Source organism: Ylistrum balloti, unplaced genomic scaffold, assembly GCF_031769215.1.
Source record: "Ylistrum balloti isolate Yb309-2 unplaced genomic scaffold, AGI_CSIRO_Ybal_v1 Utg370260, whole genome shotgun sequence".
Lineage (NCBI taxonomy): Eukaryota > Metazoa > Mollusca > Bivalvia > Pectinida > Pectinidae > Ylistrum > Ylistrum balloti.
This window is the reverse complement of record NW_026782205.1, coordinates 759,487-783,880: the sequence shown is the minus strand read 5'-3', so window position 1 is coordinate 783,880 and position 24,394 is coordinate 759,487. Positions and strand designations below refer to the sequence as shown.

Below are 24,394 nucleotides of genomic sequence, written 5' to 3'. Positions count from 1 at the left end.
GGGAGTGGAGCTTCCGTAGGAACGACGGACTTTGTACAATCGTATCAGCATTTATCCCATTCCCTCGACGAAGGAAAATCTACATCTCGTGGCGATACCAAGGAATTTTGTCGGGCGACTACTGTTAGTTTGAGTCGGACCATGAATCATCAACATTTCATTGAAGTGACTTCCGGTATATCTGTGTATTTAATTTGACGTATGCATATTATTACACCTCAATTAAAACCGGTATTTTTTATATCAATATCAATCTGGTTAGAAAATTAAGATACATGCGTTACACGTGGCGCAGCTGGTCACTTATTTTTCAAAATACTTTGTAACTTATTTCATTATTATTATATTTGATCTCGTCATGTGCAACTTGATCGATAGACCAATATTGTGCTTAGAAAGGTATTAAGGAAAATTAAAAATCTGACCTTGAGCAAAAAATGAATTAACATAAAAAATATGGTAAAATTCGAGAAAAAAATCCAAAGTTTCGCACTCCATTTATGGTCCGTGTATGATACAATGAAATGCAACACAGGTGCCACGTGGAATAGATACCATTCCTAACATCCTCCCCCTAAAAAAATGAGGAAAATGTAGTTATGGCAGGACGCCTCATTTTAAGCAATGGCAGATGGGACAGATTCCATGTATATCTAGAAACGTCAAAGAACATTACACATATGAAATTATATAAAATAAAAAAAAATTAAGGGAGTGTTTTGTAACTTTTGGAAAGTAACAACCACGAGTTTGTGTGACCTGTTTCTACCACAATAAAAAAAAAGCTGTTCCGAAGTTAAAATGACCAGTTCTGTACCCACATGTACTTTGTTATCAGTTGAGTTGCGGCGAATTGATATGACCTTTAGTGAAATGTCGCTGATATTGATGTGCAAAACTGACATTATCACAAATACATGGAAGTATTGTAACTCATTACAAAATCTCACTAGAAATAAATTGATTTGATATCGTCAAAGCATAAAAAGGATGAAATCCAAGAAAAATCCCATTTTTACAAAAAGATCTTGAACAACTTATTGATATCTTTGGAGCTGAATTATACCCACCTGTTGTGGTAGAAATAGTATTAAGTTAGTCAATACAGCTGATATTTATGGAACTGATATGCGAAGTCAAACGCTTTTGAAATGAAGGGAGGTAACTGTAACATTGAAAGTAATTTGTAGCACAAAATGTTTGAAGTAGAGCGATAACGCGGAAAATTTACCAAAAACGTGGTCACAAAAGCAAACATAGCATATAAACGTGGTCACAATAGTAAACATAACATATAAACGTGGTCACAATAGTAAACATAACATATGAACATGGTCACAATAGTAAAAATAGTATATAAACGTGGTCAAAATAGCAAACATGGCATATAAACGTGGTCACAATAACAAACATAACATATAAACGGGGTCACAATAGTAAACATAGCATATAAACGGGGTCACAATAGCAAACATAACATATAAACGTGGTCACAATAACAAACATTACATATAAACGTGGTCATAATAGCAAACATAACATATCAACATGGTCACAATAGCAAACATAGCCTATGAACGTGGTCACAATAGCAAACATAACATATAAACGTGGTCACAATAGTAAACATGGCATATAAACGTGGTCACAATAGCAAACATAATATATAAACGTGGTCACAATAGCAAACATAACATATAAACGTGGTCACAATAGTAAACATAACATATCAACGTGGTCACAATAGCAAACATGACATATAAACGTGGTCACAATAGTAAACATGGCATATAAACGTGGTCACAATAGCAAACATTACATATAAACGTGGTCACAATAGCAAACATAGCCTATGAACGTGGTCACAATAGCAAACATAACATATAAACGTGGTCACAATAGTAAACATGGCATATAAACGTGGTCACAATAGCAAACATAATATATAAACGTGGTCACAATAGCAAACATAACATATAAACGTGGTCACAATAGTAAACATGGCATATAAACGTGGACACAATAGCAAACATTACATATAAACGTGGTCACAATAGTAAACATGGCATATAAACGTGGACACAATAGCAAACATTACATATAAACGTGGTCACAATAGCAAACATAGCCTATGAACGTGGTCACAATAGCAAACATAACATATAAACGTGGTCACAATAGTAAACATGATATATAAACGTGGTCACAATAGCAAACATGACGTATAAACGTGGTCACAATAGTAAACATTACATATCAACGTGGTCACAATAGCAAACATGACATATAAACGTGGTCACAATAGCTAACAAAGCATATAAACGTGGTCACAATAGCAAACATAACATATAAACGTGGTCACAATAGCAAACATGACGTATAAACGTGGTCACAATAGTAAACATTACATATAAACGTGGTCACAATAGTAAACAAGGCATATAAACGTGGTCACAATAGCTAACATAGCATATAAACGGGGTCACAATAGCAAACATGACATATAAACGTGGTCACAATAGCAAACATGACATATAAACGTGGTCACAATAGCAAACATGGTATATAAACGTGGTAAAAAAAACATGACATATAAACGTGGTCACAATAGCAAACATGGTATATAAACGTGGTAAAAAAACATGACATATAAACGTTGTCACAATATCAAACATAGCATATAATGAGAATGGAAAATATTGGTGTGTATTTAAAAAAAAAGAGTGTTAAATTCATTGTTAACAAAAGGCAACAGCTCTGTGTGGGCATCTCATAAAACTAATAAAAATGGTTGACGGCAAAAGGAGGAATTGGTTGTTAAAAAAGTCTGAAAGTATGGAGGGAAATGAATGTCGGTTTTTCATCCCATGATTGATTAAACCCAAGCTAACCTCCATGCTCCAGAATCACAAAATTATACAGAAAGTACAGATAAGTCCTTTAGTCCGTGGACAGACATGTAGTGTAGATCTTTCGGTAGGTCAGACAGACATAACTCATAATATCAGACAATATTACATTGAAATTTGGAGATCCTACGTTTATATGATTATTTTGATATTAATTAATCGATATTTTATCAGAGGGTCATTCTACAACTAGTTATGATTTATAATACTTAATACATTACATCAGCAACTTAGTAGGGTCACAGGACGCCATTTGGAACATTTTTTACAGAAAATTATTAGTATTTTGCACTTTAAGTTAGTATGACATCAATTAGTTTGTAGTAATGAAACGCTTGTTGTCTTAACCTGATATTCCGCGCATCATCAGAAAGATGTAGACATATCTGTGTTAAGTATCCCCTCTCGGCGACCACGTAGGGAGACATAGCTTTCCGTACGTACGTACGTTCATCTTTTGACATCACTTTAACAACTTCATTTCTCAATCGATTTTGATCAAGCTTCACCAGGTCACTGTTACTATTTATAGAAAATCTTTGTCATCACTCCAGCAACTTTATTTCATTTCTCTAGCAACTTCCTTAATTTCTCGAGCGATTTCGATAAAATTTACATATTGGTCAAGTATCATAATGTTTTGAACAAGTGTGTGTTTCAGCATGGCAATATTTGTCATCGGTCTAGCTACTTCATTTCTCAACAGATTTTTTTTTTATCAAACTTCACATGTTGGTCAAGTATCATAATATCTTACACTAGTTAGTGTTTCCGTTTGCCAGGGTCAACGCCAAGGTCATTGTTGCCATTTTATGAGGAATCAACAGTTCCATGTGTTAGAAAGTTACTATGCTTGATAGCCAGATGCATACATTTGGAGATTTATTCATAATATTGCTCTTATTCCACATTGAAAAGGTCAAAATAATCGTTTTGTTACAAATTTGTTAGGACAATGAAGGAGATTCATATGCAAGTTTCAACTAAACAAATAAACAATGAATTTTCATCTAAAATTTATATATGACATATTTGTAACGAAGAAATGTTGAATTTACTGATCAGAGGCATATATTTTTTTTTCTTTAAAAACGATATATTAATATTTTCTCTGAAACGTCGCTATATTATCTACCGTAAAAAATCGCTCATCTGGAGCGAAAAAGCTGCACATGCGCGACAAGGTTTGTCTTCAATAGCTGCATATGGCACATCAGAATACATTCCGCATATACTATGTTGATAAGAAAATAGCTTACAGGTGCGTTGATAATACCACGGTAGACACAACTATATCAATTATCAGCTGGTGAAGTTGCTGGTACGTAATTTAGCTAGACACTGTTAGATGCAACACATGGAAAGTATCCTTTAACAAACTTCATTGTAAATGTGAGCGAGGGGATTTGTATCGTTTGTGATGCCTTGCGGTTTCCATACATTCGACAAGGGCAGATGGGTTAAGGCGCGGGCAGAAAAAATAGAAAGGTATAAGAAATGAGAATTGTCTAGTTCATATCTATATAAATTATATGTTTGAAATAAAAGATAGATGCTAAGCATAGTATCAAACAGCTCACTTTTAATTTATTTGTAGCTATGCAGTTCAAAGTTAGCATTTTCACATTTTTGTTTTTAATATCAAGTATCATACTCTTACCTTGCTGTGAAAATATTAGAGAATGTCTGTTATTTAGGAAAAAAATAAGAAGGTTATGCGATGGAAATTGGGCGTAATTATTCCTATCTATAAAATCAAAGTTAACGCTAAATAACCTGATAATTAAAGGGCGATAACTCTTATGTCTTGTCATAGAAATGTTTTTACCTCTATCTTAACAAACGACATACCTGATGAAATACAAATTATATCCGATGCTGAAGCAGGCTTCAGGAAAGGTTTCTCTACGACAGAGAATATATTTATACTCTATTATTTAATATCTACAAACTTTGCTATAGGTAAAACATCATACTGTACATTCGTCGATTTCCGAAAAGCTTTCGATACAGTGTGGATGTGTGGATTATGGAGAAAATTGCTTAAAAGTAATATTTCAGCAAAAATATTAAATGTTATATAAATATACATTCAAAGGCAAAATTTGGTGACCAAGAAACGTCTTACATTTTTTGTGTTATGTCGGAGTAAAACAAGGGGAAACTGTTTGAAATATTCTTAAAGCTTTAGAGGATTTCTTTGACCAAAACGAAGTAAAGTGCCTTGATGAAATGTGTGCGAGACTTACATTCATTTTACTTTATGCAAACTATACAGTAATCATGTCAGAGTCCAGCAATGGTCTATAGTCTGCTTTAAATATTTTTGAAGAGTATTGTAAATCATGGAAACTTGAGGTTAACTTTCAAAAAGAAAAGTTGTAATATTTTGTAAAAGGAAACGAAAAAAAAAAAAAAAAACCCTGCCAAGGTTTACTTTTTAACAACACTGTGTTGGAAATAAGTGATCCCTACTCTTTCCTTGGAATAATTATGAACTTTAATGGTAACTTTGCTTAGTAAAAAATCACCGAACAGGCTCAAAAACCACTTTTTGGTCTTTATCTGAAAATCAAAAATACAATGTACATGTATATATCTCCCAGTTGACTCACAGGTAAAGCTCTTTGATACCTTACTTACCCCAATATTCCTGTATTTTGTGGAAGTATCGGGATTTGAAAATCTAAATATCATTGAGAAAATACAACTAAATTTTCTTAAATCGAACTATCAAAGTAAGAAGAAATACGCCAACTTTTATGGTATTTGGTGAACTTGGGAGATTTCCAGTTGAAAATGAAATTAAAATTAGAACTATTATGTTTTGGTATAAGTTAGCTACTGGTGGGAAATATTTATCTTGTAAAATGTATGGATTACTATATAAGGTAGTGGATTATGTGAAACCTATTTTTTATAGAACAGGTATGAGCTTTATATGAATTTTTCAGAAAATATAAGACGTAAGATATACGACAAAGGAAAGCATCCGATTTCTATCTCATATTAATATCATTTGGTCAAAGATGAGTGTATTTTTTTCTGTTTAAGTATAATAAATTTGCCGGAAAATATAAGACGTTAGATTTCCTGATCTTGACTGGGAGTAACTGGGACCGCCTTTGTCGAGGTTGTGTTTATTAGGATATTCGACAAAGGAAAACACCCGATTTCTATCTCATATCCAGATTATATGTAGATCATTCACTGATCAGTATATATAATTACATGTGTCTAGAATAAATAAAAGATTAAAAATTCAGATGGTGAAATAATAAAGAGCCACTCTTTGTATCAATATGTTGAAATGTCATAAGGTTGGTAACGTTACACTTACACGTGTTTGTATCAGTTACACACATGTATGATTAGTATTAATGTGCAAGTCCGCACGAGTTATCTAGCGTTACGGTCCTAGTCAGCAACGGTCCCAGTCAGCGCCGGTCTCCGTCAGCAACGGCCCAAGTCAGCGGTCCCAGTCAGTACCCGGTCCCATTCAGGAGCAGTGCGGCTGTCTGATGCCACTCGTATAATATGTAAAAAAAGTTAAATAACTCGATTTTGCAGTCGGACTTTTCCTTCAAATATATATATCTTTAAAAAAAAATGATGCATGAAGTCGTTGGTTATTTTGCCCACAGACTTATAGTAAGGACACGATTCAACTTTTAAAAAGGCGTTATTAAAATACTACATAGTTACCAGAAACTTAACGGTTAAATCAGTGCTATTTTAAGTCTTGTGACGTTATACTCTTTGACGAGTGGAAGCTGTGACATTTCATGAAGGAAGGTATAATTCGGAACGCCTTTCAGTGACATATGATTTCATACTACATTTTTCTTTCTTTCTTTCTTTCTTTCTTGCGAGCATGCGATTATATCCGGATATTAAGCTTTTTGTCGTTTTTAATACTAGAATACTTCAAAATAAATTGACCAATGAAATTCGAGGTTTCATTTCCGCTGCGGACCTGCATACCGAGAAATCATCATGGACGTCGTCGGGAAGGTAGCTTTGCCTAAAAATATCATTTCCTTGTCCTACGTATCATTACCCGATATTTTTATTTTGAAAAATACTCCCATATTCACATCACGTTTGCTCATGGATCTCTAAAGCCTGCATTACATGTCTTTTAATGTTGTAACTTCAATTGTTTGTGTTTTGACATAGCATGTTTCATGAGTCATTTATATATTTGTTATTGGTCACGAGACATTGAAATGTGCAATATAAAAGACAAAATTGTATGTTCATTTAGTGCCATGTCTTCCATGATACGTTTGTTGTGATATAAGATATCCCTTTCTTGTTCGCTGTCATTAATTTGTAGGCCGGTGCAAAAGTAGGCGTGACCCTGTCAATCAACTGTGTCCGCTTTATTTACTTTCTGTTCAATAAAAGATCCTAGTGCCTATTATTTGCATTGGAAACTCATCGAAATATCATGACTTCACTGACCGCTGTTTTGAAGCAACTGTCTACTCTAGAAATCGAGTTCTGCAATTAGATTACAGTTGAAGAATTTCTAACGTAATGTTAAGCGAACTACATAAGGTCAGAGTGCTTAAATAATTATCCTTGGTGCTTTAGTTACGGACCCCTTAAGGACCGTATCTTGGTAGTTATGTTATATCTATGAATTGCAACCAGACAAGTTCATAAATGAATTGTAATGTGTTCATATTATAAAATTTATAGTGAAAAAATCCTGAATAATTAATGAATGCTCATTGTTTAAAAAAAATTCTTGATACAACCTAAAATTTGCCCACCTGAAATGACTATGTGTATCAGAAATGTGATTGCACTAATGTTTCTCATGCCATTGCTTAATCACAGGGACACTTGGATTAGCAAATGGTGGCCCAAAAGTACACATATATTACTTAAAATCATTAAATTGAATGGTAATGACATTTTGATGCAAAAAAAAAAAAAAAAATAATAATCAAAATGAATCCATGGTATAAAGATGGTGGATATCTATTTTTTTTGTGTGTCTTTTCTAAAGGGTTAGATTACAGTTTTTATTGTTTGATCTTTTTTTTTTCTTCAAATGAGTCATACTTTTTGCCTTTTCATTACACCAACCATTTAAAGTTATTTTTCATCTGTCAGTCTACAACTTGCTGCCATCAAATGTGTTAATTTTAAAAATCATCTTTTTGCCAATATAAGACATGCAAGTTTGCATTTCTAAATATTTATTTTTCCTTTTCCAATATGATGCAGACAAAACATCACATCTGTCCACTAAAGAGTTACAAAATGCCCTGTTGATTAAAAAAGGAATTTAGCTGAAAAAGTTGGTTGATTCCTTACCATCTAGTACATGACAGACGTCAATGCTAGTACACTGTACTAGGTATGCTGGACACTGGTCATTTGCCTGATGAAGGTGACAGTGTAATTATCAAAACATCACATATAAATCTTCAGCATGTTGTATTACAAGAACTTCTATTAACATTACAACACGAAGAAAATATTTCTAAATAAGACAACTAATCAGTTAACCATATTTCTATAAAAAGATAGCTTGTGGTAGATTACTTTGATTGACAGTGTTAAACAGCAGTGTAGAAAGCAGACCCTGTTCATACGACTTTGTTTTTTTCATGATGCCCTTGATTGGATGTGTTAGATTCAACTATATCTAAACTCTATATATGGTCATACAAAAACTTTAAGAAATAAAACTGTTTAGATAAAACCGGATCAATGGGAAATCTTCATCGAATGATTGTGAATCAGTGATATTACATACTTCTCCGAAGTGACATGAACATGGTAAAAAGAACAACTATTCCTGTTATGAAATAACTTTTTGATATATATATAACATGGAATACGATTATACAGGTGTTCAAGATTTTTGTATGATTTCGGCTTACCAGTTTTGGAGGTAAATGCTAGTTTTGTGACAGGTATTTATGCAAGTAGTCTTGACATGTACTCAGTTTCGGACATGTGTATGTATGCCAAGTTATAACATTAACAAGATAGCTATGTGGATATCCAGGACTAATTGATAAAAACAATACAAATTCCAATGAAAGTTCAGAAATAAAAGCATATAAACTAAATGACTGGAGAGATTTTCAGCATTGAGATTCCTGTGCTTTTTGCAGTATAAATGTCTTTGTCACTTACATACTTTGACTGGCCAGAGGCGAGACTGAAATGTGATATAATAAATAAGTGTATGTCTGCATGTGGAATGTAGCTATACAATAATTTACATTATGTAAAAATCCATGTATTTCATGACATTTACTATCAAATACTCTCACAGCAAAAGAAAATCTAGTTAAATGAACAATTAATTGTAGTTATTTTAGATAAAGCTGGTTGTTCATGTAACTGCTTATAGCCGTTGTCCACTTATTATATCCCTTTCAAAATAAACTAAATCAAAAAGAAGAAAAAGCAACACTTTTTTTCTATAATGCATCATTATGTAAACTCCATATATGATTGTAAGTTCCACTTTAAAGCAATTTTGAACGTTTTAGGAACTTAATATATGCATGACCTGTTTAGTAGTGTATTATTGTAGGCAAATGAATATCGCATTCAAGATATGCATATTCACCAGGTTAAGTCGTTTGTGTGCTGAGAGACACAGGATCACATAGACTACATACATTATTGTATCATGTTTGGCTGAAATATAGCCTTACAATGTATGTAAAATCATGGCCAAAACCTTTTAAAGAGCTTCTCTGTAACTACTTACATCCACTTCAAATAAGTGCACATTAAAAATGTATATATACTGGAAATTCAACACTAATCCATAGCAAATATCAATTAAGGAAGTTTTATGAAACATGAAAACTGAGTGGCATTTTATAAGAGGACTTTGTTGTTGTTTTTGGTCATTGTTTTACTTCCTTGTAAGAGAATTTTGCTTACTGCTAGTTTGACTGAAATCGAAGCTGTGTGATTCAACAGAGTTGAAAATTGATTGCAGGTTATGGGATCATTCAATGCTGATGCGCTGAAGGAGCCACGAGGTTTTATCAAGATCCTGCAATGGGTAAGTAAAGTTTTTCTAATTAGATGTATTGAATATATATTTATATGTAAATAATACATGAAAAAGGAGTAATACTGACTGTGCAGACAAATTTCTTTTGTCAAACTTCAAGGTGATCTGCCCCTTTAACAAGACAACACAACATGTAGAATTTTCACAAAAAGATACAGAATATTGAACAGAGGTTCAAAATGTGAAGTATCTGCATTATAGGCACAGAATGTGTCAAATAAAAAAGAAATAGTCGGGTGTTTAACTTGAGTTAATAAATGCACCTGTGGACAGTGAATTAGGAAAGTTAGGAGTTTCCCCAAGCCCCTCAGTAAGGAAGACCCCCCAACCTCCTCCCAATATGAATTTGCAAGGGGGGGTAATTCCTACAGTCTTAGATAATCACCATTCCATTTATAGTTTGCAGACCCAGTATGCTACAAAATGCTATGAAAAAATGTAATTTGTGATATTCTAAAACTTATGTACATCTGTGAATATATATCATTTTATATAGTTTCTAATATACCGTTACTACCTGTTAGCTTAGCTAAACCTTTTCATGCTAAAATAGGGATGGAGAATGGGAGCATGTACCCCAGTAGTATTACATATACCGTGTCCATCTTGTTGTGTGCAATTCCAAAGCTGACAAGTCAACTGTGAACTGTTGTTACAATTCTATCAGTTTTGTATACAATTAACTCTTATGATTTCAGGTTAGTAATGTGGTGATTGTCCACATACTAGATATCTCAAAGCAAAGATTTACCCTTATTTCTCAGTTCTATCTACTAACAGTGACAGATTGGAGTGTGATAGAATCTGGGTTTGATATTACTAGTTCTGGTCTGTAGTTATTTCCCAGTTCTATCTACAAACAGTGACAGATTGGAGTATGATAGAATCTGGGTTTGATATTACTAGTTCTGGTCTGTAGTTATTTCCCAGTTCTATCTACAAACAGTGACAGATTGGAGTATGATAGAATCTGGGTTTGATATTACTAGTTCTGGTCTGTAGTTCTTTCCCAGTTCTATCTACAAACAGTGCTTATTCCTGGTAATTGTTTAAGGTTGCTCTTATGAAGGAGTTCAATTGTTTCTGCTATTTTGAAAGATTGAATAAAATGGTGAAAAAAGATACCATGAAAATAACATATATAGTAACACATTGTCTGTTTCTGTCTTTTTGCTTCAGGGTTTGAATGATTGTAAACCATTGTAAAAAAGCAGTAAGCTGCTTCCTTGCCCCTGTGATTGAAGTTTCTGTATAAATATTCTATATCAGCATTAAAATATGTAATATACATTAAATAAAGAAAAAACTGAAACATTATAATTTTCACATGTATTATACCTATATGAATGAAGTAGAAATAATGATGTAGACACATATATGAATGATATACCGAAATAGAAATAATGATTATGGAGAATAACTGTTGTTATAAACAATTAAGTGAATTCTTGAATGGTAATTATACACAATGCGACATTCTCTCGGCCATTAACATTAGCACGTGAAATGAAATCGGCATGGCATTATATACATTTTTGTGTCAAAGAAAAACTGAAAGCAGAAAAACTGAAAGCAGTGGAGGAGATTTGGTTGAAGATTTTGATAACATTGATAAAATGTCAAATACAGTATGTATGTGAGGAGAATGTGATGATTTAGACTATAGTGACAGATCTCTTTCTGATTACTTTGGTTCTTTTCATTATTTAGTCATAAAATGTTCTGCTCAAATTGAATGTGAATCGACATACATACTGTGTTGGGAGTGACAGACTTGGCTTGCTGGTTGTATAGCTATAAGGTAACCTATTTCAGAAAGAGGGCTGTTACAGGGATGATGCTGTAATTTGCTGGCACATTGTTAGTTAGCTGTAATGAGTGGCTGTTACTTGGTAATTGTAGTATTGATTGAAGAGCAGTTGAATCTATCCAGCTTGATTTGTTCCCTGGTTCTGTTCATTGCTCTGTAATAGAAATAGAAGTTTTGTTCCCTCTAGACCAGCAGATTCCAGAGAACATTATTAGGGCTAGATTTTACAGTTGGGTGATGGGAAATATAATGTAGTATACTGTTGCTAATATAAATGACTTGATTTCCATGAAAAATTGCCTTGAAAAACTAATTTAGGTACGTTTTCATGTAATTGGGCTAATGGAAAGTATTTTTTTTCATAGTTTGAAAATAATATAGATTTTGTCTCCATACAGATTTTGGATTTTAGTTCTAGATATTTCTGAAAGTTGAAACCTTTTTTGAAAGGAGAACTGGGTAATAGAATAAAAATTCTTTATTCAGTACAGTCATTCCTCAAAATTGGATCAGGAATTCGCTTTCCTCTGAGTATAGTTTTATTAAAAAATGGGATTGTAGTGTTTTTACTTTTTGTTTTCTTGTCTAGCTGATAAGCTTAGGTATTTAAAATCAAACCTAATGCTATTAAAAGTAGTTCAGTAATCAATAAAAGTTTTATTTTTGTCAAAGACTAAAAGATAAATAAACCTAATGATTCACTGATGTACATTCTTTCCCAAAATTTTGTTCAAATACATAAAAAATATGTATATGTTAATTGTAATATTTTTCAGACTTGCCAATATTGCTTGTTCTGTTTCATGCTCGGGATATTCTTTCTGCTAGTGTTGTGATGAGTGGTGAATCTTTTACACAATCTTATATCTAGGTAGGTGGTTTAATGCAGACCTTTACAGTTCCCTAATAGATTTAAATGATTTGGCCATTAAAGGTTTCCAAGATTATTGTATTTCAGATCAATACAAATTTGTGTAGTGACTGACGACTAGCTTAAAGATCTTCTAAGTAATGTTCTGGCTAGCTTGAAGTGCATCAGTTTAAATTTTGTTAAGTACATTCTCCCAAACACTTCAGAAAACCTTTACATATACTGTAAATAAGGAAAGGTGATAACGGTGCTATAAAGATGCTGAAAACATTTATTTCCTGCATATCAGCACCTTAGTCATGGTTTATCTATATCAAATGTTGTAGTTTGTCCAAACTGATTTAGTAAGTGGCAGTCATGCTGTAATATGATAAATAGCACAAATTATTACTTTGTATGCAGAGTTTAGGGGTCTCTGATTAGTGTCCTAGTCTGGTCATCATAGTTCCGTCTCACCTTTAGTACACAATTACTTGTTTAATATGTACAGAACACAGATGATAGTTCAATAAGTGTGTCTTGTCACAAAAAGTGGTTAGGGTAGAATTTAGTTGATATGAGGAAATTTTGTCACTGATCTCAGAGCTGGATCGATTGGTTGATGGTGATTTTTAGGTACTTTGATTGTGCATGGTCACGGATAGGAAACCTATTCTAGCTGTTGAAGGTTCTCACTCTGGTGATTACACAAGAGATGTGTTGTCATATCTTCATATAATTCTAGGGCATACATTATCACAATATGTCCCAAAGGGCATTTCAGGATATCCTAAACGGCTGAGCTGATTTTTTTCAACTTTAGTCTGAAGCATCCTAAAGGACGAAAACTTGATTTTATTGAAACAGTAGGTCTGTGGTCCCCTTGGGGTGGAAGGGACAAGGCCCAAACGGAGAAAATTCTTTGGATTCTTTCTTCTGTAGTATTCTTTCCCAATTAGGTCATCCTTGCATCCAATAGGGGAAATATTTTAAAATCATTTATTTTTGTAGACGGTTCATTTTTTGTTGATTTTGTGGGTACATCTATACGACAAATTTATATGCCCACAAACAGTTAAGTAAAAATAAGTAGATTTATTGAGCTTATTTATTTATGAAATCAAATGTCACTGAAATAGTACTTCTTCAATTTTACATTAAAGCTAATTTTTTTTGAAATCTTCTTCTTGCAATAGAAATGATGGAGTTTTGTCCCAATTTGGTCTGAAGCATACTTTGGTGAAGGATACTTTTATATAAATGGTTTGTCTGACCTTCAGAGAACAGATTGGTGGGGTCCAATGTCAAAAAAACTATGAATCTTTAAACTTCTTTTTCAAAACAAAGTCTTGTGTCATTTTGATAGTTGCAGATTCTCAAGTTCAAGCCACCTTTATTGTCTTAAACCAATGGTCAATTTAGATTAAGACAATTGGATATTAGAGATACAGTCTGAATGGTTGGGAATCCTGTTGGAGACTAGTCACAATGATTGGTCTAAAAGACTATAAATTTTGAAGTACAATATACTTATATTATACAGTTAGAAGAAACAAGCACAAATTAACTTGTCAAGTCCACTTGGAGAATTAATCTTCCACCTGAGCTCATCACAATAATATCCAAACGCTAACTAAAACTAATATTTAAAACTGAGACTTTGTAATTAGAGGGTAAGTATACCTACAAACAATCAATCTAATGGGAATTTATTACCTAAATGTTGGCAGGTTTAATTGTGTTAAAAGTCTTCCAATCAGCTGTGTCTGTATTTAAGGATGGGAAGCTTCCACTTTGCCTACTGTACACCTTTAATATATTGTGAGAGAGAGACTATACACTTTTAGATGGTCTGGAATGTAATTATCAGGCATTCAGTCCTGCACACCTAATACATGCTTTAATTTGAGGATGTAAAAGTTTGTTTTATTCAGGCTGTCTCCAACCTTGTGCTGGCTTCTCGTTGGAATAGTTAAAGGGCTTCTTTGTTCCAGTCTCCGGCAAAATCAATCAGAATTTGGAATTGAAATTGTGTGGATGGTTCGACAAGAAAATTAATACTCAGTGTAAACAGACACCATATTTTCAGTCAGCAGCTACATTCATATCATCTTTCTAATGCTTAAGGGGTGTCATGTCATCTTTTCCTGGTATGGTAAACATATCTCAATGAGAGAGTTGAAGGGTTAGACAATTCCTATTTGCAGTATGGTGGACATATCTTTCTATTTAAGGGGTTATGTATCTTACAAATTGTTTTAACCTTGAGGACCCTGAGGGAGATTAGCCTTTGGCTAAATCGAGCTGTACATTCTCGATCAATAAAGTTGTTTATTATTATCATTATTATCATTGGTTTATGATTATTCTTACCTGATAGTTGACATATTCTGTTTAAACGGTTAACATATGGGTGTGGTTTATCTAGCATTCCAGTATGATGTAGGTGATGATTTTCTATATGTCCAGTATATGGTGGGCAAACTTAGTATCCTGCTGTCTAATTTCCAATATTAGTGACATAACTAATACTTGTATGGTCGTGGGTTTTTCCCTTATGTCGAGGATGACAGGTGGGTGGTGATCATAGATTCTGACAGGACTTTTGGTATAACAATGTTTCTTCATCAAAACCTTGCACAACTGTTTTTTTCCAGAACTTACCGTTATAAGTTTCTGATACTTTCTAGGAATGTTCAAAATTGGAATTCAACAGATTTATTAGACCACCATCAGCAGATTTTGTTGACTATCTGTCTCTTCATTGATTGTCAAATGACTGTTAAGGTCCATGGTCCTCTTGTCTTACCCAGATATCTCCTCCATCAGCTTTTAACCCAATTTCTTTGGGACATGGTAGGCATGAAAATCATAATATTTGAGGTTGTGGTCTTGTAAAAACATTTTGATTTAGTTACATTTCAGAAAGTTATTGCCCTTTGTTCTTTTCCGTATTTCATTCTTTTCCAGCGATATCTTTTAGTTTTCAAGCAATCTCTTTAAAATTGAAATATGTAGCACTGTAGCACCTCTTGATAGTGTGACTAGTTTTGCCATTCTTAGGTCATCTGTCCCTCAATGTCAAAAAAGCCCCAGAGTGCTGATATTGGTCCAGTAATATGCTGGGATGAAGGGCTAGCAAGTTTGTTCACCTTGATTTACTGTCAAGGTCACAGGGGTCAAATGTGTTGAAATATGTAAGCAACTTCTTCTCAATAACCAAAAGGCCAAGGGTCTTGATGTTAGGCCTGCAGCATGCTTTTTCAACAAGCAATATGTACAGAGTAATGACATTTGTGTAGTGCATGTGTGAAAAATATGATTTGAGGTTTGCAGAAAATGTCTTGATGAACCAGCAATGTCTTCTTTGTAAGCTGTAAAGTAGTTGAGCAATTTATTTTAAGCCTATTGGCCTCTTTCATATGTAGGTCTTTATAGTCAGATGACCCTTAAACCCCGTGGACCTTGTGTCATATTTGTATTCTTTTAATTAATGGGACAGACATACATTGTTTAACCCCCAAAGTACTCTTGTTTAATGTAGGAAACAAGGAGGATTTTAGTTCAACTTTTGGTCTAAAGACATGTTCATAACCATTGTGTCTCTTGTTGGTTTATCAGTAGATACAACATCAGTTTTATTTACTGGTGAAGTAAGACTGAAGGAAAAATGAGGTATTTTCATGGTGCATGTTGTGGGTTTGATTGATTGATTGGTAGTTTATTTCCTCATCCTTTCTCACTAAACTGTTTTCTGATGGGAATATTGTCATCTTGTCAATTCTTTTACTACATTGAGATGGAATTGGACCAGCTCAACTAATTAGCACACACAGGAAGGAAATAGCCGAAAACAATTAGGAGACAAGCATGTAGAGATATATATGCTCTTGATTAACATACCATATTTATTCTAATAGATGCCCCGTCTCTAATAGATACCCCTCACCCATTTTCTTAGTAATTTTCCACAACTCAGGTCACAAAACTTACCTTTTATAAATACCAAATATCCATTTATGTACATATTAATTTCTGAACAAGAAAACAGTTAAATCCAAAATAGAACAAAATTCAAAAATCAAGAACACATGTCAGTTTATATTCTATTAATGTCCGTGACTGCTGTATGAGCTACCGTCTTCACTTTCACTTTCACCTTCACCATTATCACTTTCTCTTAGTTCTATTGGTGGAAGACCAGGCATGTGCTCATCACCCATCAAATTTTGCAAAACATCATTTGCAGCTTTGACATTCTTTTTGCTAAATCATTGTAATTCCTCATCACCAGAATCTTGCTGGAAAATGTCATCCTCGCTACCGTCCAGTGAATTTGTAATGCATCATCTTTTGAAAGATCTTCTCATAGTGCTCGGACTAATACTGTCCCATGCTGCCTTGACCCTTGACAACAGCACAGCCTTAGATGGGGCTTTACGGTTTCCTGCTTTTGTTTTCTCAATAGGGCCATTGAAACACCACTCATCATACAACTCTCCAATCTTAAGTTTGAAGGGCTTGTTCCAGGAAACATCAGCTGGTTGTAGTTTACATGTGCAACCTTCCAGGAATAACACAGATGTCTATGTTATATTTCTGATGCGCTAGCTTTTTCACATCCTCTGTTAAATGGCCTCAGAATGAGTCCCACACTAGCAATCGCCTGTCAGTATTATTAAAACCCCAAATTTTCTTCAACCAAAATTTGATGCTTTCTTCGTTAGACCACGACTTCTGTCCAGCCCCGCGCATGTAAACTACAATACCACTCGGGATATCACCTTTGGGTAAGGGACAAACTCCTGGCAGGTGTACAAGTGGAGCGATTTTAGTGTCGTCAGCATAGGCTGCTAGTGTCATTGTAATTTTATTGTTTTTCATGCCCTGTACTATAGACTTGGACCTCCTTCTCTACCTTTAATGCTAGTGTTGATTTACCCGGCAAGTCAAACCACACGGGTTTCGTTCATGTTAGCGATTTGCATATCAGGATATTCTCGTAGCTGCCGCATTCCGAATACGAAATAAAAAAAAACTATCAACCCGATCGTCAATCAGTGAAACTGCATGTTGGGCAACGTGGATAGATCGCCTAAATGAAATGCTTTGTCTTTTTTTAACTTTGTAAACCATCCATAGGAGGCTTTGAATGACTCCCATTTGCCTTATGTGTAGGGTCTCAAACCACAAGGCTTTTCCAGTCACCCAGATACCGGCTTCTCGTCTGTCAGTCAACCATTTCATCAGGTTTTTATCAATATCCTCATATCGAACATGCCTTCCACCTCCTTTACAACGTTTACATGTTTTTGTAAGAGTTTTTTATTTATCTTTGTTTTGACACCAGTCCCGCACTCGTTTTCTGTCAATATAAAACACTTTTGCTGCAGCATGTTTCCCCTTCTCTTCTGCGTAACCGATTACCCTTAGCTTGAAGGCAGTATCATAATTCTTTAATTTTCCCGATATACATGGTTTTCAGGTATGTGATGATATGTTAAGAATCAGATTGGCTAATGCTGTATTTTTATTTTGTGGTATAAAATACAAGCAATGAGAAACGGGTCACGTACATTTCTTGACAGAAACTGACATGATCAACCTGTGTCATTTTATACAAGAGTACAGGTTATGTTAGTGCAAATGACAACAATGTTCAAGCTAATCCAGTTATTAACACATACTGTAAAACAATGTTCGAGTTACTGCAATTTCAAACATGTGCTCCAAATAATTTGTTAGTTTGTTAAACAATGTTTCAAATTGGTAGCCATGAAACGTGACAACCTACTCAGTCTTAAATTTTGTGTTCTATTAAACGCCCCTTCCTTGAAAAATTTCACGCCCCCGGGGCGTCTATTAGAATAAATACAGTATTTTATTTAGGTAAACTTCAACCAGCTGTTTCTGACAGAGACATTATTTTCTTGTGTTGTATGCATATAAGATCTCTAAACATTTACAAATTCTGCTCAATAGAGAGGTTGTATAATGGTGATGTATCATCCTTCCAATGTCAGCAGAGAGTTTATGATGATTGTGTTCATTAAACCTAATTTTTAACAGGAAAATTTCCAAAGTGCAAAGCATTGTCAATAAGAAAAGACACTTCCATCAACAAAGCAGATTTTAAATGTGATTATAAACCGATGTAACAAAAAAGGTCGAACTGTGTTATACACAACCTCAAACCAGATTCTTTTTAAGCTAAATTTAACACAGTAAGCCTTTTAGCCTATTATCATTGTCTTTGGAACTAGTTGATACTATTAATCCTAGCTTTCTGATTGGTGGAAATATTCCATGGTTTATCAGTGACATCTGTTGGCAGGGGTATGTTATAAACCAAAATTGACAGATTTTGGTTTTCGAGAAATATGGTTATAATACATTGATATACGAAGCTTCAGTTTCATACCTTTCTTTAGCAAGAATGAGAGCTTGGCATACAGGTGTACGTTTTATAGATATGTCATGGGTAATTGTGATGCATCTTCAGACACTTTTGCCGAAAACACTTAAAGACGTTAGTGACATCAAAAGATATATTGTTAATATGATAATAATTCATCCTGATACAGAGTTTCATGTTGATATTTGTAAAATTGGTTGAGCTGCGAAGAGATAACTTAAGAACAGCATTACTTGTTACATGTATATTTTGTTTTTATAGGGAATAAAATCAATTACAAGTCATTTTAGGACTGGGTATATAACACATAAACATTTCTGCTTATATATTCCTCGTTACAAAATATTATGCACAAAACAGGTGTTAAATTTACGATCTCCATGAGTCCTGTCACATCATGCACATGACAGCTAACACAAACTGATCAGGCCCCAGTTCTGTATTGCAAGGGATTGGTTTGCAGAGCACGGAATGTAGGCAAGCCTGTATACACTTTATCAATTTTGATAAAATAATTATAAAAAAGACTATCCTTTTTATGACAAATAAGTAATTATATAGGCGTAAGACATACAGTAAACACCAATGAGGCTAATTTTTATAATTTTTAAATCGGTAGTCATAAGATCAACTGCGGACTCCACATACTAAAATGTCCATGCTAATTTCCACCAATACACAAACAGACATGTGCTTCTCCATTGTGATATCTAGCGTGACAAAAAAAAACTAAATGAATGCTGTCATTTCTTGAAAGTCAAAAATATCAGTGTTTCAAAAGATAGTCATATATAATCAACATGTTTTTTAAGGTTCCACACAAACCATTGTCTTTACTGATCAATAATTTCCCATCTTGCTAGTTACTATCATGTTTTTAAACTCTTTGTTCTCATTTTGGATTATGTTGAGCTAAAACATTTGCATTGATAGATAGAATAATACAATTTTATCATGTGATTTTAAATTTTTGTGTACCAGATAATTCCAACAATCAATTATGGCAGCCTTGCAAAATCTTTGATCTTTCTATAAAACAGAGAAGAAGAAAAATGAAAAAATCCTATAACCACATAATTTATACATTGCCCAGTTTGGACCTTCAATGTTTCCTAAAAAAATTACACACTTTATGAATGGGTTTTTACAGTAGCAAAATAAACTGTTCTGGGTTCAATATCGAATACCAATGCCAGTGGCAGTGTTTTGATTTTGAATTTCTTTTTTTTTTAATGAATTGCACATTTTGCAGAAATTCCACTGATTTGATGGAAAATATATTCAAAATTTCAAATTTGGCCGTTGATAGTCATCTTCTGTAGAAGAGTTTGGTTGTTTTGCATGTGATGAATTATATCTCACATTTAAAATCACAAATATTTTAATAGAGAGTAATTCTACAGAAACAACATCATGAATATATTGTATTGTGTCATTGCCTATCCTGCTAGGTTTACCATGTCGTTGGTCGTCTTGCTGGCAGTTTCTTCTGTTGTCATGGAAATTTTACTCTAAAAAACCTGATATTAGATAATATTTGAAGGTTTATCAAGGCTTGTGATGTGTAGTGGCTTCATGATTGAGATTGATTTCTTGGAGAGCGATATTGCTGAGTAAATTACCAGGCAATATATACATTATAATGGTGTATGATAGGTGGCTCTGGGAATTACAAAAATACTGTCAAAACACTGTATAAAGGATCTTCCTCATGATTATAACATATTTCATATAAGGCATTCTACGTATCTTCTCATAAATATTTCATTTTATTACCTTAATGTCTGTCAAGATATAACTGGTATAATATCTGTATACTGCATCAGGCTCAAAGTCAGGGAGTGGACTTAATGTAGGACATGTTGTGTTAACATTATATGTTATTTTACAGAACAGCAATATAAATGGACAGGCTAATTTCAAAACAGTTGGACATGTAACAAGATATTACATTAAATGCTTGCTGATATTAAGGCTAGTGTAAGAGATATTTCATCCCATCACTACTCTCTCTTGTTGATCTGATATTAAGACCGGTTTAAGACATATTTCATCCCATCACTGACTCTCTCTTGTTGATATGATATTAAGACTGGTGTAAGACATATTTCATCCCATCACTGACTCTCTCTTGTTGATCTGATATTAAGACTGGTGTAAGACATATTTCATCCCATCACTGACTCTCTCTTGTTGATCTGATATTAAGACTGGTTTAAGACATATTTCATCCCATCACTGACTCTCTCTTGTTGATCAGATATTAAGACTGGTGTAAGACATATTTCATCCCATCACTGACTCTCTCTTGTTGATCAGATATTAAGACAGGTGTAAGACATATTTCATCTTATCTGTGTCTCACTCTTGTTGATCTGATATTAAGACTTATGTAAGACATATTACATCTTATCTGTGTCTCACTCTTGTTGATATGATATTAAGACAGGTGTAAGACATATTTCATCCCATCACTGACTCTCTCTTGTTGATCTGATATTAAGACAGGTGTAAGACATATTTCATCTTATCTCTGTCTCACTCTTGTTGATATGATATTAAGACAGGTGTAAGACATATTTCATCCCATCACTACTCTCTCTTGTTGATCTGATATTAAGACTGGTGTAAGACATATTTCATCTTATCTGTGTCTCACTCTTGTTGATCTGATATTAAGACTGGTGTAAGACATATTTCATCTTATCTGTGTCTCACTCTTGTTGATCTGATATTAAGACTTATGTAAGACATATTACATCTTATCTGTGTCTCACTCTTGTTGATCTGATATTAAGACAGGTGTAAGACATATTTCATCTTATCTCTGTCTCACTCTTGTTGATCAGATATTAAGACAGGTGTAAGACATATTTCATCTTATCTCTGTCTCACTCTTGTTGATCAGATATTAAGACTGGTGTAAGACATATTTCATCCCATCTCTGTCTCACTCTTGTTGATCAGATATTAAGACAGGTGTAAGACATATTTCATCTTATCTCTGTCTCACTCTTGTTGATCAGATATTAAGACAGGTGTAAGACATATTTCATCTTATCTGTGTCTCACTCTTGTTGATCTGATATTAAGACAGGTGTAAGACATATTTTATCTTATCTGTGTCTCACTCTTGTTGATCTGATATTAAGACAGGTGTAAGACATATTTTATCTTATCTGTGTCTCACTCTTGTTGATCTGATATTAAGACAGGTGTAAGACATATTTCATCTTATCTCTGACTCTCTCTTGTTGATCTGATATTAAGACTGGTTTAAGACACATTTCATCCCATCACTGACTCTCTCTTGTTGATCAGATATTAAGACTGGTGTAAGACATATTTCATCCCATCACTGACTCTCTCTTGTTGATCAGATATTAAGACAGGTGTAAGACATATTTCATCCCATCACTGACTCTCTCTTGTTGATCAGATATTAAGACTGGTGTAAGACATATTTCATCTTATCTGTGTCTCACTCTTGTTGATCTGATATTAAGACTGGTGTAAGACATATTTCATCCTATCTCTGTCTCACTCTTGTTGATCTGATATTAAGACAGGTGTAAGACATATTTCATCCTATCTCTGTCTCACTCTTGTTGATCTGATATTAAGACAGGTGTAAGACATATTTCATCTTATCTCTGTCTCACTCTTGTTGATCAGATATTAAGACAGGTGTAAGACATATTTCATCCTATCTCTGTCTCACTCTTGTTGATCTGATATTAAGACTGGTGTAAGACATATTTCATCCTATCTGTCTCACTCTTGTTGATCTGATATTAAGACAGGTGTAAGACATATTTCATCCCATCACTGACTCTCTCTTGTTGATCTGATATTAAGACTGGTGTAAGACATATTTCATCCCATCACTGACTCTCTCTTGTTGATCAGATATTAAGACTGGTGTAAGACCTATTTCATCCCATCACTGACTCTCTCTTGTTGATCTGATATTAAGACTGGTGTAAGACCTATTTCATCCCATCACTGACTCTCTCTTGTTGATCAGATATTAAGACTGGTTTAAGACATATTTCATCCCATCACTGACTCTCTCTTGTTGATATGATATTAAGACTGGTGTAAGACATATTTCATCCCATCACTGACTCTCTCTTGTTGATCAGATATTAAGACTGGTGTAAGACATATTTCATCCCATCACTGACTCTCTCTTGTTGATCATATATTAAGACTGGTGTAAGACATATTTTATCTTATCACTGACTCTCTCTTGTTGATCTGATATTAAGACTGGTGTAAGACATATTCTATCTTATCACTGACTCTCTCTTGTTGATATGATATTAAGACTGGTGTAAGACATATTTTATCTTATCACTGACTTTCTCTTGTTGATATGATAATAAGACCGGTTTAAGACATATTTCATCCCATCACTACTCTCTCTTGTTGATCTGATATTAAGACTGGTGTAAGACATATTTCATCCCATCACTGACTCTCTCTTGTTGATCTGATATTAAGACTGGTGTAAGACATATTTCATCCTATCTGTCTCACTCTTGTTGATCTGATATTAAGACAGGTGTAAGACATATTTCATCCCATCACTGACTCTCTCTTGTTGATCTGATATTAAGACTGGTGTAAGACATATTTCATCCCATCACTGACTCTCTCTTGTTGATCAGATATTAAGACTGGTGTAAGACCTATTTCATCCCATCACTGACTCTCTCTTGTTGATCTGATATTAAGACTGTTGTAAGACCTATTTCATCCCATCACTGACTCTCTCTTGTTGATCAGATATTAAGACTGGTTTAAGACATATTTCATCCCATCACTGACTCTCTCTTGTTGATATGATATTAAGACTGGTGTAAGACATATTTCATCCCATCACTGACTCTCTCTTGTTGATCAGATATTAAGACTGGTGTAAGACATATTTCATCCCATCACTGACTCTCTCTTGTTGATCATATATTAAGACTGGTGTAAGACATATTTTATCTTATCACTGACTCTCTCTTGTTGATCTGATATTAAGACTGGTGTAAGACATATTCTATCTTATCACTGACTCTCTCTTGTTGATATGATATTAAGACTGGTGTAAGACATATTTTATCTTATCACTGACTTTCTCTTGTTGATATGATAATAAGACCGGTTTAAGACATATTTCATCCCATCACTACTCTCTCTTGTTGATCTGATATTAAGACTGGTGTAAGACATATTTCATCCCATCACTGACTCTCTCTTGTTGATCTGATATTAAGACTGGTGTAAGACATATTTCATCCTATCTGTCTCACTCTTGTTGATCTGATATTAAGACAGGTGTAAGACATATTTC

At 33.9% G+C, this 24,394-nt stretch overlaps 1 protein-coding gene across 1 annotated transcript in view; it reads left to right on the top strand.

The window, feature by feature from the left end:
* The first annotated feature begins 6,904 nt into the window (after positions 1-6,904).
* Positions 6,905-24,394, top strand: part of LOC132552597 (synaptophysin-like) — a 49,802-nt gene continuing 32,312 nt past the window's right edge. The window contains exons 1-2 of the mRNA XM_060216783.1: positions 6,905-6,923; positions 9,895-9,960. Coding sequence (XP_060072766.1) covers positions 6,906-6,923; positions 9,895-9,960 — 84 coding nt within the window. The 5' untranslated portion in view covers position 6,905. The remainder of the gene's footprint in view (positions 6,924-9,894; positions 9,961-24,394) is intronic.